Consider the following 18,367-nt stretch of genomic DNA (forward strand, 5'->3'; position numbering starts at 1 on the left):
CTAGGGTTTATTTTTCAAAATTCTCTTTAGAAACTCTCTACATTTCGTGAGAATAAGGATATTTATAATAGGGTATAAGATGAAATGTGAAAAGTCATTTTTTTTGCAAAACAGGGTGCACTGGCGAGTCACTCGCAACAGGGATGAGTCGCAAGTTCTAGTCGCCAGTTACCAGACTAGGCCATACTGTACTTTTTGTCCTGTAGTGATTTAGCTGGCCTGACTCTTCATCTTCCTACATGCTTCACACGTGTGCTTCATTTTGTCGAGTCACCACTCGCGAGTCAGTTGCAAATCCAGTCGCGAGTCGCCTTCTTGTTGCACACTCTTGATCAAATCTTCACACTCTTTTACACACAATCCTTACATTATTCTCACCTAAATACAAGGTTTCTAAAAGGCGTGGAATAAAACTAACACATGGTTGAATAAATTCAACTTTACACAAATGTTAAGTGTGTTTGAGCAATGTAAATGTAAAATTCTCAAGAATTTTATTTTGCATCTTTAGGATTTTAAGAAGATTTTAAGAAATCGTAGTTGAAATTCTCAACCATATAGTGTTGTTGATAATGGCACACATGCACTATAGTTTATAACAGAAAACATGATTTAAAGTCCCGTTTTGATAATATATTCATTTTGATGGTTGTGATCCATTATCAAACTGTAGAGATGAAGCTATGAAAGTAAAGAAGGAAAGCAGGCAGAGGAGATTGAACGTCATGAGTAATAGAATAGATACATATATATAGAAGACCATAAAGCATTGATTACATCGTCACATGCAGTAGAATATATATGAAGATCAAACCACGCCAAAGATCTTGAACAGAAGTACTAGAACATAAAACATTATATAACATTGATTACATTAAACATGCAGAAGAGCACGTAGTTCATCCACTACATTTTAAAACACTGAACCACGCATGCAGAACCTCGTACCTAGGTTCATTTATTTAAGTAGACAGATAAGTCAATGATTACTACTATATATAAATAATAATCATTGATTTTTCTTGGGCCATAGTTCTATATATATGACCACGCACGTACGGATCGATCTATTCCATGAAGATCTTCGTGACAGGAGCAGGTCCATAAGGTTGCTGGTTGGAGCAGCTAAGTTCGCTTGCCTCTGGATCATCAATAGGCACGCCCAATAGGTCGCAGAAGGTCGAGTAGAAGCGAGTCCGGATCAGGGCACGTCGATCGGCATGCCCACATTCAATTTCTCCATTGATGATATTGGTAGTGAGACCAAAGCCTGCCACTCGATTCGCTTCCACGTCGTCTGAGTTTGCCACCCATTGGTTGGTCATGACAGCATGGCATGAGGGTTTTTGTAAATGGTAATTCATCCAATAGTGCAATGCGGACTTGAAAGACATGACTGGGTCATTTTCAAGCAGATCTGGGTCGGATAGAAGTGGATAACCCAAGTCTACTCCGGCCGGACCATAGTAGGTGTTGCTGCAATTACAACCTATTCAGTCAAATTAAGCAAATAGCTTCAATGGATCGATGCTCTACTACATAAATTAAACTCATAGAACTAATTATCGATTTCTTACTATCGGAGTTGAATGGGACCACGGCCGTAATACTGTTTACCCTCTGCACATGGCCAATTTATACTTCCTTCAATACAATAATCTTCCTTGGTAGTGTTTTGCTCTACAACGTGACAATAACCCCTGTAATAGAGATCCGTTCCCTGACTTCCTTCATCACCATGCACAACGTAAAGCAACATAAATAAACATATATAGTAAAACTGTATTTTATTTTTTATTAAAAATAAAAAAGGTTTTTAGTTTTTATTTGGAAAATTAACCTCTAGTTGCATATGCAGTTTGAGCCAAAAAGGCTGCAATTTCTCTCTTCTGGGTGGTGGAGCTGCCAGTTCTTCCAAATCCTTCAAATACAGAGGTAGCCGCCATAAATGCATCATAGGTGTAGAAGGACCCCTCACACGAAGAATCGTTGCGGTGAATAAACATTTTGTCAAACGTGGTCCGGTTAAGGAGATCGCTTATATTACTTCGTAGGTGGCAATTGCTCTGGCAGTCTTTTTGAGTGCTGCAAAAGTCCTCAGTGCTTCCGCAAAGCCCAAGTGCGCCACAACATTCATCGTTGGGACATACAGCTCCGTCAGCCTCTCGTCCACATACAGGAGTCTGTGCTAGGACCCCAACTGCAACTGTGGAGAGAAAAACGAAAAGTATGAGTAGGTAGAACCTCATTGCTTCTTTTCTTTTTTTTTGAAAATGTTGTGTTACTTCCTAGTTCTTAATTTGTGTACAACTGAGGCTGGTGAGCCTGCTATAAATAGGCGATCGACTTGGAGTTAATATGCTTTCCACGGCCAGTATTGTTCTTTACGAGTGCATTACATCCAGGGTAGGTAGGATATAATAAACAGGATTTGGATTACTTTCAATACTAATTTTTTAAAAGAAATTTCCTTTTTTTTAATAAGTGAATGACACATCAACCACTAACTAAATAAAATATGAATATTAAAACTCACTATTACTTACTATTATATATTTAAAACAAAATAATATGTCTAAATAAAAATGTACGGGAAGTAAATTAAATCCTAATAAACAGTAAAATGACAACTGCATGTATACGTAATGACTTGTTTAAAAGGGAAGTGCGAAACAGCTTCATATTTCTATTATATATATATACTCAATTAGTGTTGTAAATAAATAAAAATGGATAGGAAAAAATGAATTAAAAAGAAAAATCTATACAATTCTTTAGGTGGAGCCATACAGCATGACAACGCCTAAATCCCAAACATATATCTTTTGATATGAAACAGTAAACAATCAAAGTTTCATACCAAATACAAATATGGTTCACGTGGTTATTTTAACTTTTGGGTTCTTTGTCTCAATTTACAATTTGTGAAGGTTGGTTTTCAATTCAAGAGGGCCAAATATAAAAATTTCTAGAAGGCAGCATCACTTTACTCTCTACTCCTTGATTATCTCCCAAGCAAAAATCTTTTTTTCCTCTCTTGGTTTCACACTCTATTTTTTCTGTCCCTATAGGGAGAACCCTTACTTCAAAACCATCAAATTCTTTGTTGGATTTTTTTATATATAAGACTTTTTTTATTCATTTTTGGACTAGAAATACATTACTTCTTTAAAAAGGACTAGACTTTCCATCCACACCAAGGACCTTCCACATCAAGGAATAGTCTTTCCTTCCACACAAAGGAACTCAAATTAATTTTTCATTCTTCAACTAGAAAACCTAATTGACTTTCCAAGTGACAATTGGAATTTGAGGCAATTTCCCAACAATCTCCACCTTGACTCAAATTCCATCAATTGTCTTCAACTGTCTAGTTTTCTCTTGGGATAGTTCCACCTTAATCAAGTAGTCTATTTTTCCTCTTGGAGTAACTCCACCTTAATCAAAGCAATCCCTTCTCTTCCATCTTAATTCACATAAAAAAATCATCCACTAAATCAACCAAGCTTTGATACCACTGTTGGGTCCCAAATAATATTACCACCAATATTATCAATTCCAAATAGCAATCACACATAAGAACACAAATATTTAAGTGGAAAACCCTTTCTCCTTGAAGGGAAAAGCTACGAGACAAACTCCGAATCAATTTCACTATTTTCAAATCAATTACAATATCTCTTGTGTATGTCTCATGGCAAAAAAAAATCTCCCTTATTTTTCTTTGCTCTCACATACACTCTCTTTGTATCCCACAGCTAAAGAAAAATTTCATTGTTTTTCTTTACTCTCACACACACCCTCTTCGTGTCTCACGGCTGAAGAAAAACATTCTAATTTTTTTTTTTTTTTTGCTCTTACACACACTAATTATTTATGGCGGCAACACTTTGCTCTATCCTCTCTAACTTTCGTTTCTTCTTCCTTCTCTTTCCACGTAGCTCTCCTTGGTTGTCTTCTCAAAGTTGGCAACACTTAGATTGTTGGTTATACATGTGTGAGGGAAATCCCAAATTGAATAATGATGAGAAGAATGAGTAGTTAATATAACATAATTAAGCACATACCTATTGGGTTTAGGCCTTTTGGGTTAAAATGTATTTTTGTATGTTATATTAATTATTCAAGGAAACTACCCATGGTGTTTATCTCCCTAACAAGTGGTATTAGAACCCATGGTGGACTGGGGCAAAGGCGGCAAGGCTATCGAGGCTCATTTCGTAGTTGGAGCAGGAACGGGGTGTGTGTACTTGAAACCCTTGCACAAATGAAGCAAGGCAAGTCCTTTTTGTAGTTGGAGTAGGGACAGTATATTGCACTAAGCAAGCCCATAAATCCCACACAAACAATCTTAGAAAAGGCCAAACAGAGGAGTATTATTGTTAATAGTGGTAGACAACGATGAGGTGTGATGGAGGATAAAAGGCATTTGGGGTTGATATGTGAAGGTCCATGAATGATGCACTAGTGAGTGAAAAAGCCTATTAGGCAAGGGGGAGTGAATAGGACTTGTTCATGGCCCACAGAAAGGTCATGAAGCCCAAAGAAGCAGGGACTCACATGTGAGGGGGCGATTATTGGGTATATACATGTGAGTGAAATCTCACATTAAATAATGAAGAGAAAAATGAGTAGTTAATATAACGTGATTGAGCACATACCTGTGGATGCCCCCCCCTCCCCCCCCCCCCCCTTTTGGAAAAAAAAAATTTCTTTGGGGAAATTTTGTTTTTGGGTTTCATCGCACATTGGGTCCTTGGCAATGTGCCTTTTGTGTGATAGTGTCTCTGAGTTGAGGTGTGTGTGTGTGAGTCCCTTTTTCTTATTTTTATTTTAGGTGTCACTGCCAACCATTGGTTTTGTATTATGTGTGATTGGTCACCTGGATGTCTAATTCGTTTTAAGTCACCTCATTAACTAAACCAAATTTTAAAGGTTCATTAATTATGGTAAACCAAAAGTCTTTGAACCAAACATTAGTACCCCACAATGCCTATTTGAAGATAGTACCTCATTTTAATTTATTTCAAACATTAGTTTTTTATGAAGAAATAGAATACTTGGCATTTTGATTTTTTTGAAAAGATTTTTGCAAACAATATACTTGGCAGTTTAACCACCCATCGCGGCAATGCTCTTGCACACTCGCGGAGTTGTAGGCTTAGGAGCTCGGGTGCTATGCAAAAAGAGTATACCTTTGGTGTGTGACTGGAAAATGAGTCAATTTTAATCAAGTTACCAAAGGTAATTGAAGTTGCCACCAATCATTGGATTTTTTCTAAGGCGTGATTGGTCACCTGACTCTATTTGATTTTATTACTAATCCTAGGCTAAGAAAAAGGTTGATTCTTGAGCTCAGAAGTCTGATTATGTGTAGGGAAGGTATTAGACACCCCTTAATGCCTGTCCGAGGACAATCCTTTGTTTTGATGAAATGGTAATTTTCATACATTGGCAATTAAAAACGAGCTATTGACATTAGCTTTTGGGGCTTTAAATGAATTGGACTCTTAGGTTTGGTTTCAGAAAGGATGTGGCCTTGATCGATGCTTCCCTAGTGTGTTTGGAATTGGTGCCAAATTTCCATGACAAAAATCCGATAGCATTTCTCCTTGTTTTTGTGGTGGAAATCCAACAACGCTTCGTTTCAAGTGTGTTCATAGCACACAAAAACTATTCTCACCAAGCTTTTGCTATAAGAATACAGCAACGGAGGTGCCCTATTTTTATGGCAAAAATTTGGTAGAGTTTCGTGTTTGGTGAGGCAGGGTTTCATGCCTGTGTATATGGTATGTGCAAACATGCTCATGCCAAGATGAGCTAGAGTCCCTCAAAGCATCAAGCATATTGATGCGTATCGCATACATGGGAAAATTGATGTCACTCAGGTGACACGGATCGAGACAATCACACCGCGATGATCATGCACACAATATATCATGAATATGCACCTATAGTAATTGACATGAGCACATACCCACACTACAAGGTTAAGAGCACTCATGGCTAGAGAGGATCACTCACTTAGCCAAGAGAGTCCATCATACAAAATGCACGATCAGACGTTGCCCTACCCAGGGAACGCGGCCCAAGTAAAGTGTAGGAAAGATAAATGATACATGCCTACATCCCTAGGGTATAGCCCAACAAAGTACAAGAAATATAAAATAGACATTGCCATACCCTAAGAATGTGGCCTACAACTGGATACAAGGATGAGAATCCTAATATAAGGCTCTAAAGAAGTGGCTAAGTGGGGAGGCTAAACCTTTTAATCTACTGAACATTGCCCTATTTGGGTTTACGTCTTCTTGCTTGCACCCCTGCCTTTTTTGCTTGCATGTAGGAGGTTGCACCCTCACTCCAAGCATCCTCGCACCAAGCGTGAACACACAACAAACAAAGAACAAGCCAACAGACAAGCAAAAAAGATAGTCAAAAGATAAAGAAAGCATACAAAGAGACACATTGACAAAGAGAGCCAAACGAGGGCAAACAAGCATGTTAAGCCAACGAAGGGCCAAACAAGCATGATTTCAGACAAAAAGGGGTGTCCTCGGATGACAAATGTAGGTTTGGATTGGGTGTCCATAGTTTTATTGGATTGGAGTATGGACGACACACGTGCCATCAAGCAAAATTCCTAAAAGGTAGTTGGGGTCTCGTGTATCAAAGATAGGTGTGAACCTGCACGAGATAGTAGGAATTAGGCTTGATGACACAAGCAAGCACAAGGACTCCTACATGAACATATAGGCAAGTGTGCAAAGATGCAAAGAGATAAGGAGAGCCAAACGGGCAGCATAAATCAAGCAAGACAAGCATATCATCACACAGAGCAGAGAAAGGGTATGCATCAAGCAAACCAACATCATGAGGATGTGTTCTCGTAAGTTGTTACACCTAAACAAGCCACAAGAGGGACATATGCAACCACATAAGCACAAGCCCACAGAGGGCACCAAGTATGGCAAAACCTAGATCTGGGTAGACAAACATGATAAAAAGCATAGAACCAAGCAAGAAAACACATGCATAAATGAAATGATCCAAACCCTTTGATATAGGCCTAGGTGTATGGATGTTGGCCTAGACCACAAGATCTAGATCTCCACCCTACCTAAAGGGCCAAAATGCAAGAAAGAGACATATCAAGAGACGAAAAGGCTATAGAAGCACATGGCATTGCATCCAACATGTAGGTCTAGACACATAAACATGGCACTAAGCACATTAAGATATAGGTCTAAGCATAAACATGACAAGGAGCACATAAACATATAGATCTAAGCATAGACATAGCAAAAGGCACCTAGGCATATAGATCTAAGTGCAAACATAGTATTTAGACATATCCTAGGAAAGCAAGGCTATAGATAGTAGCTAAAAAGCTACATCTACACCCTTAAAACATTAAATCCAAGGTCCTAAGACCAAGGAAAGGAAAAAGAGAGCAAGAACACTACCTCTTCATGTAAACACCACATTTTATACCTCTTATGATTCGGGTTCTCATTCCTCAATGATACTTAAAATCTAAGGCTCAAGACCAGTTTAGAGCCCAATCAGATATCAAATTGACTTGAGGAGTGTTAAAATGGAAAATATAACCTTTTAAATGAGCAAAAATCTATTTTTTGGAAATAAAATGACCAAAGTGGCCCTCGGCGCACATATGTGGGCAGTGGCTTGCATACGTGGGCCAAATCTTACGTATGCAGGCACATTCCTGTGTATGCAGCTAGGATTTCAAAAGCATAAGAAAGACAAGTTTTTTACAATAATGGCTAAGGTTTGGAATGAATCCCACATCATTTGGAAGTTGCTCTAAACCCTATTTTTTTTTTCCACTATATAAAGCCTTACATGGTAATTTTTCAAAACACATAGAAATCTCGCGGAAAAAACCTAATATTCATTAGAGAATAGTGAATCAAAAGGGAGTTTTTTACAAAACACCCTTAAGTCAATTTTATTTGATTAAGACCTTTTTTGGCCCCAATCCTTTTAGTTTAACATTGCTAACCACTTTCTTATTGGTTTGTGAGTAGATTTGACTGAGGGGAATGCTCAAAATCAAGGTTGGGAAGCTTTTGTGTGAGGTATTCTTTTAAATTTTTCTTTTTCCTATTTGCTTGTTTTGTTTGTTGTAATATATTTTAATATGCTTTTCTAGGTTAGGTTTAAGTTTTTTCTATGCTTAAAATGCATGTTTTATTGTTAGAATTAAGATTTTATTTCATGCTCTATTTTCTGCCTTGTTCGTTTTTGGGTTAGTGTTTTGAACTGATATGCCAAAAATGTATTGACCCCTTATGATAAATTAACCAATTAATTAATCCAGTGAATTAATTAAGTTAATTAACATACAATACGCGTGGTAGCACAAAAAAAATTACCAACTAAGTTAATATGTAGCGGAAAATAAAGTTAACACGGTGATTTGTTTACGAATGAGGAAAACCTCCAAGGCAAAAACCCTACCGGGTGATTTTAAGGTCACCACTCCCAAGATCCACTATTATCACAACAAGAGGTTACAAGTGAAAGAATCCTAATACTTATACCAACCTGCAGTTGAACCCTTACCCCAATACCCAATTGGACTTGTTCTGTAGTGATAATCTCTCATTTTCAATGCATGGCTCCCAGTACATGACTAACCAATCAATACACAGATCCAAGTACGTGACTAACCACCAACTTGAGAAGGATGTTGGCTGCAAAGTCCTTCAGTTCATTAACACGATGAAGATAACGAAACTCCTTGGTTACAAAACCATACGGCATACAAATGCAGTAGCTTCTTGAAAAGAAATATGAACTAGGGCAAACTGTCTCCGGTCACAATATGCTGGTGAAAAACCTTTGCATCAAGTTGCACTCACTTGCATCAGCTGTGATGACCCTTAAAATAATCATCATATATATATTTAGGGTTGTGAGAAAAGAAAGCCTAAACATGTATACACGGATTGGTGTGAAATCAGATCTGAAAAACTGATTTTTGTAAATCTCAATAGATAGGCTATCTATCAAGCAGCTATCGAACATTAGGCAAAAGCTGCCTTTTAAACCTCGATAGATGCTATCTATCAAGCTAGTTGTTGAGCTTTAAAATCCAGCACTTCTTTCAAAACAATTTTAGAAAAATAAATTTTTGAAAACAGTTTTTTTGGTAAAAAAACAATTTTTTACTTTTGAAAACTGATTTTTATATTTTGCAAACAGATTTTATAAAACATTTTTTTTTTTAATTTATTTTGAGAACAGATTTTATAAAACAAGTTTTTTGGAAATCAGATTTTTAGGAAAACAATTTTTTGAGGGCCGAATAAAAACAGTAAAAAGTGGTTTTTCTTAAACAGTTTTATTTAAAAAAGAAAAGAAAAGAGTTTTTACAAAACTTTTTTTTTTGTTGAAAAGTTTCACGTTCCCACTTAAAAATATTTTCAAATATTTTTATTTAAAAATATTGTTACAAAAAAGGGAAGCTTTTTCTTGGACAAGGGTGTAGGGGAAATGTTTACCTAAGCATGTTTTCTTTATGGCACATTATTAACTAGAGAAATAGAGGAACAACAACAAAATAACGTGCAGAAAAATAAATACCTTGAAAAGTAAAGGGCTTGAAATTTAAATGACAAAAATGTAAAAACTTGGAATTTTAAAGGCTTAAAAGTAAACTTGTAATGTAAATGACATAAAAGTAAAAGCTTGGAATATGGTAAAGTTGATTAAAAATGTTTTTTTTTTATTTTATTCCCCCTTAAATAGAGTCTAATCTCTTTCAAACCTTATGGATCCTTCAACATAAAGAAATGAGAGTTCTAAGCCATCACTACTCTTATGAGACATACTCATATTTTGCTCTAATGGGGGTTTAAAAACCATTTAAGGAAGATAGTAGAATATCTTTTAATTTTTTTGGGTCTATATATATATATATATTTACACACACACACATATATATAAATAAAATGAAATAAAGGGGGATTAGGGATGACAAGAAATTTAAAGGAAAAATTAAATCCCTAGATGCTTAGGTGGGATGGGATTTCTTCCCCCTAAGGGTACTTCCCATACATAGCCTAGGAGATGGTCCAATACCCATCTAGGATAACCAACACAATAATAATATCCAACAACAATATTAATAGCTTTGAAATAAAGGGTTAGAAGCAAGTACAATATGTACAAGAACATGGTAAAGATAAAGCAACTATTTACACAACAAAGTAAAAGAAAGATTTTTTGTTTATTTTTTTATTTTTAATATCTGAAAAAGATGATTATAATAGTAAAAGGGGAGGGATGGGTTTAGTTATTAATGAAATTTTTTTGATTAATCGGCCAATTACATAAATTCCACATTAATTGTGATTAGATTAAAATTAATCAAGACATGATTAAAATTGGGAGTCTAAATTAACACCTAGTAATTAGGTGTCCGTTCTTTCAAAAAATATGTTGTATATTTAGATCATTTTTGGCATGCTTAACTAGAGACTGAACCATGATTGTTTTTGATGTTGAGCAATAGTTCATGCCTTCCTGGATCAAATTGAGTGCCACAAGTCAACTCCCAAGAAATACATAAGTTAGCTAGGGGTCAATGGAGTTACAGTGATGGAATTGGGTAAAATTTGGTGATGTAAAAGGAAACAGCATAGGGAACACAAATTAGTATCTTTGGTGTTTAGTCACGTAGCTTTTTGGGCAAATACCTTCTTTTTGGCCCCATAGTCCTCCTTTTTGTCATTTTTAGTAATATTTGTTTACTTAATAATTTTTTATTTAAAAGTCAAAATAAAGTCTCATTTATTTTGGGACATGTTTTAGAGGTAGTAGTTTTTAATTTTGTAATTATCCCAATTTGGTTGTTTTTGGTAAAATTTATTATTTTTGACATCTAATTTCCGGATTACTATAAATTATTGTTTGTTATACGTTTTCCTAGTTGCCCTAGGATTTCTTTTTAGTATTTAAAAAAAAAAAAAATTGTTGCCTCTAAGACAAATTAGATTTATAAAAATTCAAAGTTTCTTCTCAGTTTTCTATGATTAATTCCAAATCTTGTGGATTTAAGGAATCCATTATAAATTCGAGTTTATTTTCTTAAAACAAACATTTTTGTTTCTTGTAGGTATTCTACTGCATTAGTTTCCTAAGGGGAAAAGCATAAATAATATAACCTTTCAAAAATTAAAAAAAAAAAGTACTAAAACTCCAACTAAATTAATATACTAAAAACAAAACTAATATCTATTCAATAATAACAAAATATAAATAAAATAAAATATATTAAATTGTTCTAATACATTTTAGCTCAATCATTTTGTGATCTATCAAAATGTAACTCAATAGTTTTTTTAAATCTCACAATTATCTATGATTGATTCTATAAAAAGTGTTGCAAAAATTTCTTTTCGATGTACAAAATAATAGAATCTATAAAAAAAAAAAAAAATCATTTTTATTTTGTTGTGTAGCCTAATTTTGACTTTTGACATTATTCATGACTAAAGATGATAGTTTCATAATTGCAATAAAATCTATAAAAGTATATGCAACTACAATCAGAAAGGTATTTTTTTTTCTTTTTTATGAGAATAAATAATGAGAGTTGTACCCCTTCAATAGTAATTTTAATCCTATAAATTCTTTATGACTCCATCCTAAATCCAATACTACTACATTATTCAATTAATATCGTTACCATCTTGTCTTAATTATCAATGTACTACTATACTGTATGTCATCTCCATGACATTCCTATTATCATTGGATGTGAAATTATCCCAATATTAGTATTACCGCTTCCTTAAGTCCTGCTGCCACTACTCCATTGACACCATTTTGTCACCTCTCTATCAATCTTACTATTGTTGTTAGCATTATCTTACCATCTTTTTGTTATAATATTCGTCGCATAGTAACCTACTGTTAGGGTACGTACTTTTTCTTTACACCTAACTTTATTTGAATACCACCTATTTATACCACTATAAGTTATTGGGTTTTCTCAAACATTTTTTGGCTCTATTATTATGTTAATCACAAATATTTCATATCTTATTATGTAAATTGGGTCATGATATACACTATCACAAAAAGCCTAAAAAACTCGTATTTTATCCAATTTTATTATCATTATTTAGGTAAGCCAAAAACTGGCCCTATGAACCCAATATACACATCTTATTCTATTTAAAGCCCAAGAATACTTATGCTTAGCAAATTTGAAAATCCCATGACTCAAATCCATGGCAAAACAATTTTATCAATAGAATTCAAATCCGTAATCAAAGCCCATGGTTTGAAACAATGGCGATTTATTTATCCAAAACCCAATTCACATTGGCAATATCAAAACCCAATTCTCATTTGCAACATCAAAAGCCCAATTCTCATTAGCAATATCAAAAGCCCAACTTACGTTGGCACTATTAAAAGCCCAAGCTAACTACTTGGCACTATTTATCGAAAGCCCAAGATTATCAATACTTGGCAAAATACTATATCATAATCATTTTATCTAAAAGTCCAATAATGAACAATACTTTAGATTCTTAAACCTACTACTATAATATTACAAGCTCATGGAATTTATGAATTATCTACTCTCAAAACCCATAGCGATCATCTTATAAAAGCTCATGGAAAGATATGATTATTAGACCCATGACATTTATTTATTTCATATTATAAACTCATGTTCATTATCCATCTTACATCACAACATTCATAATGTTTATTACCTAAACTCATGGTAATTATTCATCCTACATGTCTATTATGATTATCTATAGAGAAACTCATGAAAACATCACATTATTCTATTATAGTGGTTGTTACCATATTTATTTAAAACCCATGATAAATATTATTCTCAAGAAAATATTGGAGGCCATTATTTAAAAAAGCCCCAAGGAAAATATGATTTACAAAGTAATCCATAGTAAAAATTATGAGAAGTTATTTAAAACCTATGGGAATTAATACCCAAAATCTATCATAAATATTTATTAAAGCTCATAGATTCATTTTATTTCTACTAACAACTAAAGCCCATGAGGAGTAAAAAACCCATGGCAAAGCATGTCTTTAATGCCCATTTTGTAAGCCCAAGAATCTCGTGGAGAAGGGAGCAAGCCCAAGCAAAGAAAGGGCCATGTGGCCCAACTAAAAGTGCTGAAATGGAGCAAAGTTCCAGCCCAAAACGGTCCCAACAAGAGGCTTGAAAGTGGGCAACCAACCCTTGTTCATCCCTAACCAAAGAAAAAACTAGAGACCCCTGCAAGAGAACCAAGCCTTTGCGGATGAACTAGGGGCTGTCCCATCAGTTTTCTGCCACCCTCTGCCTGACATGAACAGTACCTAAGGGCTGTCATATCAGTTGAAGTCAAAAGGGTGATGAGATTCCATCATCTTCCTTAAGACTGCACCTCCAGCGAAAGGGGAGCTGAAACCAAGTCATCTAAACTTCAATAAATTGATGTTATAAATGTTAAAAAACATTCAAGACGTGATTTATGTCCCAAGCCCACAGGGGCGGAGCTACATTGCTCCTTGGGGGAGCCACAGCCCCCCCAAATTTTTTTTTTTTTCTCCTACAACTATACTAGTAATAGGATATAGTCCTCCCAAAAAATTAGAACCAGCCCCCCCAATTATTTCTAAGATTTCTAGTTAGTCCAAAGGATTTTTAGTTAGCCTCCTCAATTGTTCAAAACTTTATTACTTGTTCACCCAAATTATTCCTAAGATTTATAGTTAGTTCAAAAGATAATGACTAATAGTTGATCTTCTCCATTGTCCAAAAAATTTATAATTAATCCAATGGATAATAACTCAGTCTCTAGCATCATTGATAACCCATTTCCCAACATAATTTCAATTTATTTCATCTTTAGGTACCTACGGAACTTTGTTGTAGCTGCTAGTGCCAGCCCATTGCCCTATTTTCTTTCTTCTCAACACAAAAGCTCCTATCTCATCCAAAATTATTAATCCATTTTTTTCCCTGGTGCAACATCATCTTCTTGACTCTTTAAAGAAGTGAATATGCAAGTGCATTTTCTTTTCTCTCTCTTTTATCAATCATCATTGTTATTTTACCATTAGTATTATTTTTGTTTCTTTCTTTCGCCACTATGTGTGTGTTGATATGCATAAGGGTATTTAAGATTTTTTTGTTCACATTTTTGTATTGCTATCTTTATTCCACTAAAGATTGTTGGGCATAATTTTGATGTGAACAGTTCTTTTATTGGATTTTTTTTTTTTTGGTATTTGTCTATAATAAACTATATAATTTTTGTATGTACATTAATATTTAAGAATATAACAATATATCAAAGTTAATAATTTTGTATTCAATATGAACTATGGTTAATATATCAATACTACAATTCATCCCCCCAAGTAAAATTTTCTAGCTACGCCCCTACAAGCCCATGATTCCTAAAGGGGAAAAATTGGAAACATGTGGTTTGGAGGGTGAAAAGGGATCTCTAGTGGAACCCCCTGAAGTGAACTTAGAGCTTGACACCTGACTTGGGGTGTTCAATCTTACTTCTTAGGAGTCCAAATCTCAGTTGCAACATTAGGATTCGCACTTGATACATGCCTCAATCACATTGATTAAGCTCAGCCCTAGAAAACATGGCATTTAATGCAAAGCACTCTAAAATCCCATCATTACCCAAAGAAGCAAGGTAGCCCCAAAAGCAAACCTCCCATTTTTAGGCCAAATCCAGGTTATTAATTTAGCTGTTTGGCTCCCCTGAATCAGGCCTATGTTTTTTTGGATTCTAGTTAATTAGTGTTTCCCTAAAACTCAATTATAAAAGCATAAGCATCTCAGCCCACAAACACACATCTACCTCCTTTGAAACTGTTGATTTATTTGCCATTCTACTTGTGGTTTAGCTCTCCTTAAGCTCACCACTCATCCCTCTTTAGCCCACTACTCATTAAAGCCTTAACCTCAATGTTAATCCCATGCCACTCACTCAGAACAACCCACATTACCTCATTTATGCCTTATGCATACATACTCATCAAAATCTTAGTTTAATACTTGCTGCACTAAACTGGGATCTCTCTCTCCCTTCATTCCATCCTATTTTTCCTTTTTTATTTGTAACTATGAAGCCTCTAATCCTTGTTTAGTATTGTTATGATGAAGGACATAATGTTTTGGAAACTATGGAAATTTTCCCTTATGTTGACTTAATAATAATAAGGAAAACATATGATTTTTACCATGTAAACACATTTATTAACCTGAAATTACCCCACCACTGGAGATAATACCGTACCACTAGAGGACTGATTTGAACTATGATGCTGTAAAAGAACTAATAATATAACAAACTAACAATAGTAACGTGTTTATTATACTTTATTGTTGTCTTCTTGTTAGGGTGCAGCCTCCATCTCTTGCTTGGGCAGGCTTACACGACACCGAAAGCCTTTGGACTTTATTTCAAGAGCCCATCGTCGAGTTTCGGCTTGACTACCCCATATTCTATTTGGGAACATCAAAAATTTTCCCCTTAACATCTACTAGCTAGAGTTTGTTAGGTTCTAAAGTGTAGGACTTTATGTATTTAGAACTCTAATTTGTATTGTTGGCAAACCATGATCAAAACAATGTGTTTAGAAGTGTTTAAAACTAGCTCAAAGTTGTATGTCAATGTAAAGTTGGAATCGAGTGTAAAGCAGAAAGCACTGTGGCTTTCGGCCTGGCTCAATCGATCGAAGCTTAGGCTCGACCGATCGAAGCTCGGGCAGATCGTTTTTCTGCAGAATTTTCCAACTCAGCCCTAGTTGTTTTAAAACGTTTTTAGGGTTTCTTATTTGTCTTAAGTATAAAAGGCAAACCCTAGCCACGTTTTAGAGTTGCTCATATTGCGGTTTGTGTAAATCTCTTGTGAGATCTAGAGGAGTTTTCCTTTACACAAACTTAGGGTTTTCAAGGAGGAGATATTCTCTACACCTTGATGATCAAAACAGTTGCTGCCATTAAAGCTTAAAGAATACACAAGCAGGGGTGCTTGTAGCTGGTGGGAATCCAAGAAAGAAGGAGTCCGTGGATTCGGAGCTTGCACGTGGTCGTGTCAGTAAGTTCTACTGGTTGGTAGCATTAGGAAGTCGAGCGGGGGTGCTTGTAAGTCCTTTTGTATGAACTTCGATTCTTTCAAGATAGTGGATTCAAGTTTACCTTGAGGATAGCTAGGTTAAATCCTCCCCAGGTTTTTACCGGTTTGGTTTCCTGGGTGATCATATCGTGTGTTATTTATTTTCCGCTGCTTTGCACGATTTGATCTTTATTATTGTGATAACCTAGACTTGTTTAATTGGACTAAGTAACAACTTGGCTAATTACCTAGGTTTAATCAATTGTGTAAGGGGTCTAAAAACTGTTAGAGTTCTTGTAACAAAGTGTGATTTTTCTTCCGACCAAATTAGAGTCTGAGCATGTGTTCTAATTATAAATATATATGTTGTTGAATAAATATATGATCATCGAGGTACATCATATCCTACCAGGTAGGATATACAATAGGATTCCCTCATTGACCCATGGCCTAGGTGCTAATATGTCCCACACTACTTGAACTCAAGCGCTATGGCTAGGTGGACAAGGTGCTTAACTACTAGATGCTTACACCGGAAAAAATAATAATATCTTGTTTAGTTGACAGGAGTCTTGTTAGTTGAGTTTGTTGGCACTTCCTGGTGTTTCTAATAGACATCAAATGTTTAAATCTTCATCTCTCAAGTATTGAATTATATATATATATATAAAAAAACAATGTATATCAGGATAAGTTGCTTCTCTACTTTTGGAAGGATTTTGTTGACCTTTTGTAGTTTTCTAATTAAACATCCCAAGTTGAGCTGAGTATCAAAATTTTTAAATTTGTTCATTTAATTTTAAAACATGAGTTGAGTTTGAGCTCATCGTTAAGTTAGATTACATTTTTAAGCATATTTCATTTTCTTTTCAATCAAATCCAAGCTTGTACGCAAGTTATTCGATTAACTTTTTTTTTCTCATAAATAATAAATACAATGACAATAAATTTTCATCCCATCACAAATCTATACTAGTAATTAATAACTAAAATATAATTGAAATTTTATTCTTTGAGTTAATTAGATAGAATGTTATTTAAGGAACTGATAAAATTTGGATTCACTAATCTTATAGTCTTAAAAAAATTATATATTGTTACTATGAAGTGGACAATTTGATATTTTATGATCTTATCTATAAATTTACACAATCCAACCTCAAGTATATAAACGTATAAACGCCCTATATAAATTTAAATTATTTAAAATTTTCTTATACACATTCTTTCAATAACTAGATAATTAATAATTTGATCCTTATGCACAATTTTTTTAATTTGAACAATAATTAAAATAAATTTTAAAATTATTTTTAAGAAAAAATTAATTAAAAGTTGAATAAATTCCCATTATTGATTTTTAAATGGAAAAATAAAATTGAACAATAATAATTTTTTTTAAGAAGAAACCTAGAAAAGCTGCAAAACTACAGATGCACACCTCTATGTTTGAGGAAATCATGATTGAAGTTGAGACATTTTTTAAGTTTTATGCTAAACTCAATGGCATAGTGTACTCTACTTTCAACTTAGGTGAGACCATAAATGAACCTAAGATAGTCAGAAAAGTTCATTGTGTTCTCTCTAAAAGCATCCGACCTAAGATAGGTGACATAAATGCCATGAAAGTAACAGAACTTTATCTTATCTTGTTTGGATTGCTTTTTGATGTTGTGGATTGTGTTATGGAGGTTGTTTTATTGAGTTTGTTCGGACATTAAGAGTTACAGCCTAAATTTTTGGACACGTTTTTCTGTTTTTGTTTTTTATGTTTTAAAAACAAATACACACAGCTCTTAGGAACGATTTAAACTATGGATTACACATGAACATTTTCGTTTTTTGTTTCTTTTGAGGGAATTTTTTCCAATAATTCTAACATAGCGAATTTACGTATGGACCAAGAGTTTGTCCATAGACTGTTTGTTTGTCTTCTTACAATTATGTGATGGCGCAAATGATAAAAGTGTGATTGTATGAACATGGTGTTAACAAGAAGAAGTACGAAATTCAGAGTTATTGTTGAACTTTTGATGCACTTGTTAGGCACGTTTTAAATCAATTTTTTCTATCCCGCACGCAAATTGGGTGCATAGGATAGGGATAGCTACTTTACTTGGACAAGTTCTCAGAGTCTAATTCCACGGGAAGGAAAAAGAAAAAAAACACGTTTTAAATCAATTTTTTCTATCCCGCACGCAAATTGGGTGCATAGGATA

General features: G+C 34.5%; 1 protein-coding gene across 1 annotated transcript; it reads right to left on the reverse strand.

Moving 5' to 3' along the window:
* Nucleotides 1–869: 869 nt before the first annotated feature.
* Nucleotides 870–2,281, reverse strand: LOC126724525 (26 kDa endochitinase 2-like). Its single transcript, XM_050429030.1, has 3 exons — nucleotides 1,841–2,281; nucleotides 1,578–1,728; nucleotides 870–1,476 (listed from the first exon to the last, which is right to left on the reverse strand). Exons 1-3 carry the CDS (start codon nucleotides 2,247–2,249, stop codon nucleotides 1,068–1,070), a joined length of 969 nt encoding a protein of 322 aa, XP_050284987.1. The 5' UTR covers nucleotides 2,250–2,281; the 3' UTR covers nucleotides 870–1,067.
* Between the last annotated feature and the right edge of the window lie 16,086 nt (nucleotides 2,282–18,367).

This window comes from Quercus robur, chromosome 4 (genome assembly GCF_932294415.1).
Source record: "Quercus robur chromosome 4, dhQueRobu3.1, whole genome shotgun sequence".
NCBI classification, from domain to species: domain Eukaryota; kingdom Viridiplantae; phylum Streptophyta; class Magnoliopsida; order Fagales; family Fagaceae; genus Quercus; species Quercus robur.

Excerpts from the sequence above, each read along its gene's own strand:
- LOC126724525 (XM_050429030.1), bottom strand. The coding sequence starts at position 2,249 with ATGAGGTTCTACCTACTCATACTTTTCGTTTTTCTCTCCACAGTTGCA. Across the intron at positions 1,729-1,840 it reads AACTGCATATGCAACTAGAG|GAAGTCAGGGAACGGATCTC; the intron begins GTTAATTTTCCA and ends ATGGTGATGAAG. Across the intron at positions 1,477-1,577 it reads GGTCCCATTCAACTCCGATA|CAACACCTACTATGGTCCGG; the intron begins GTAAGAAATCGA and ends TTGTAATTGCAG.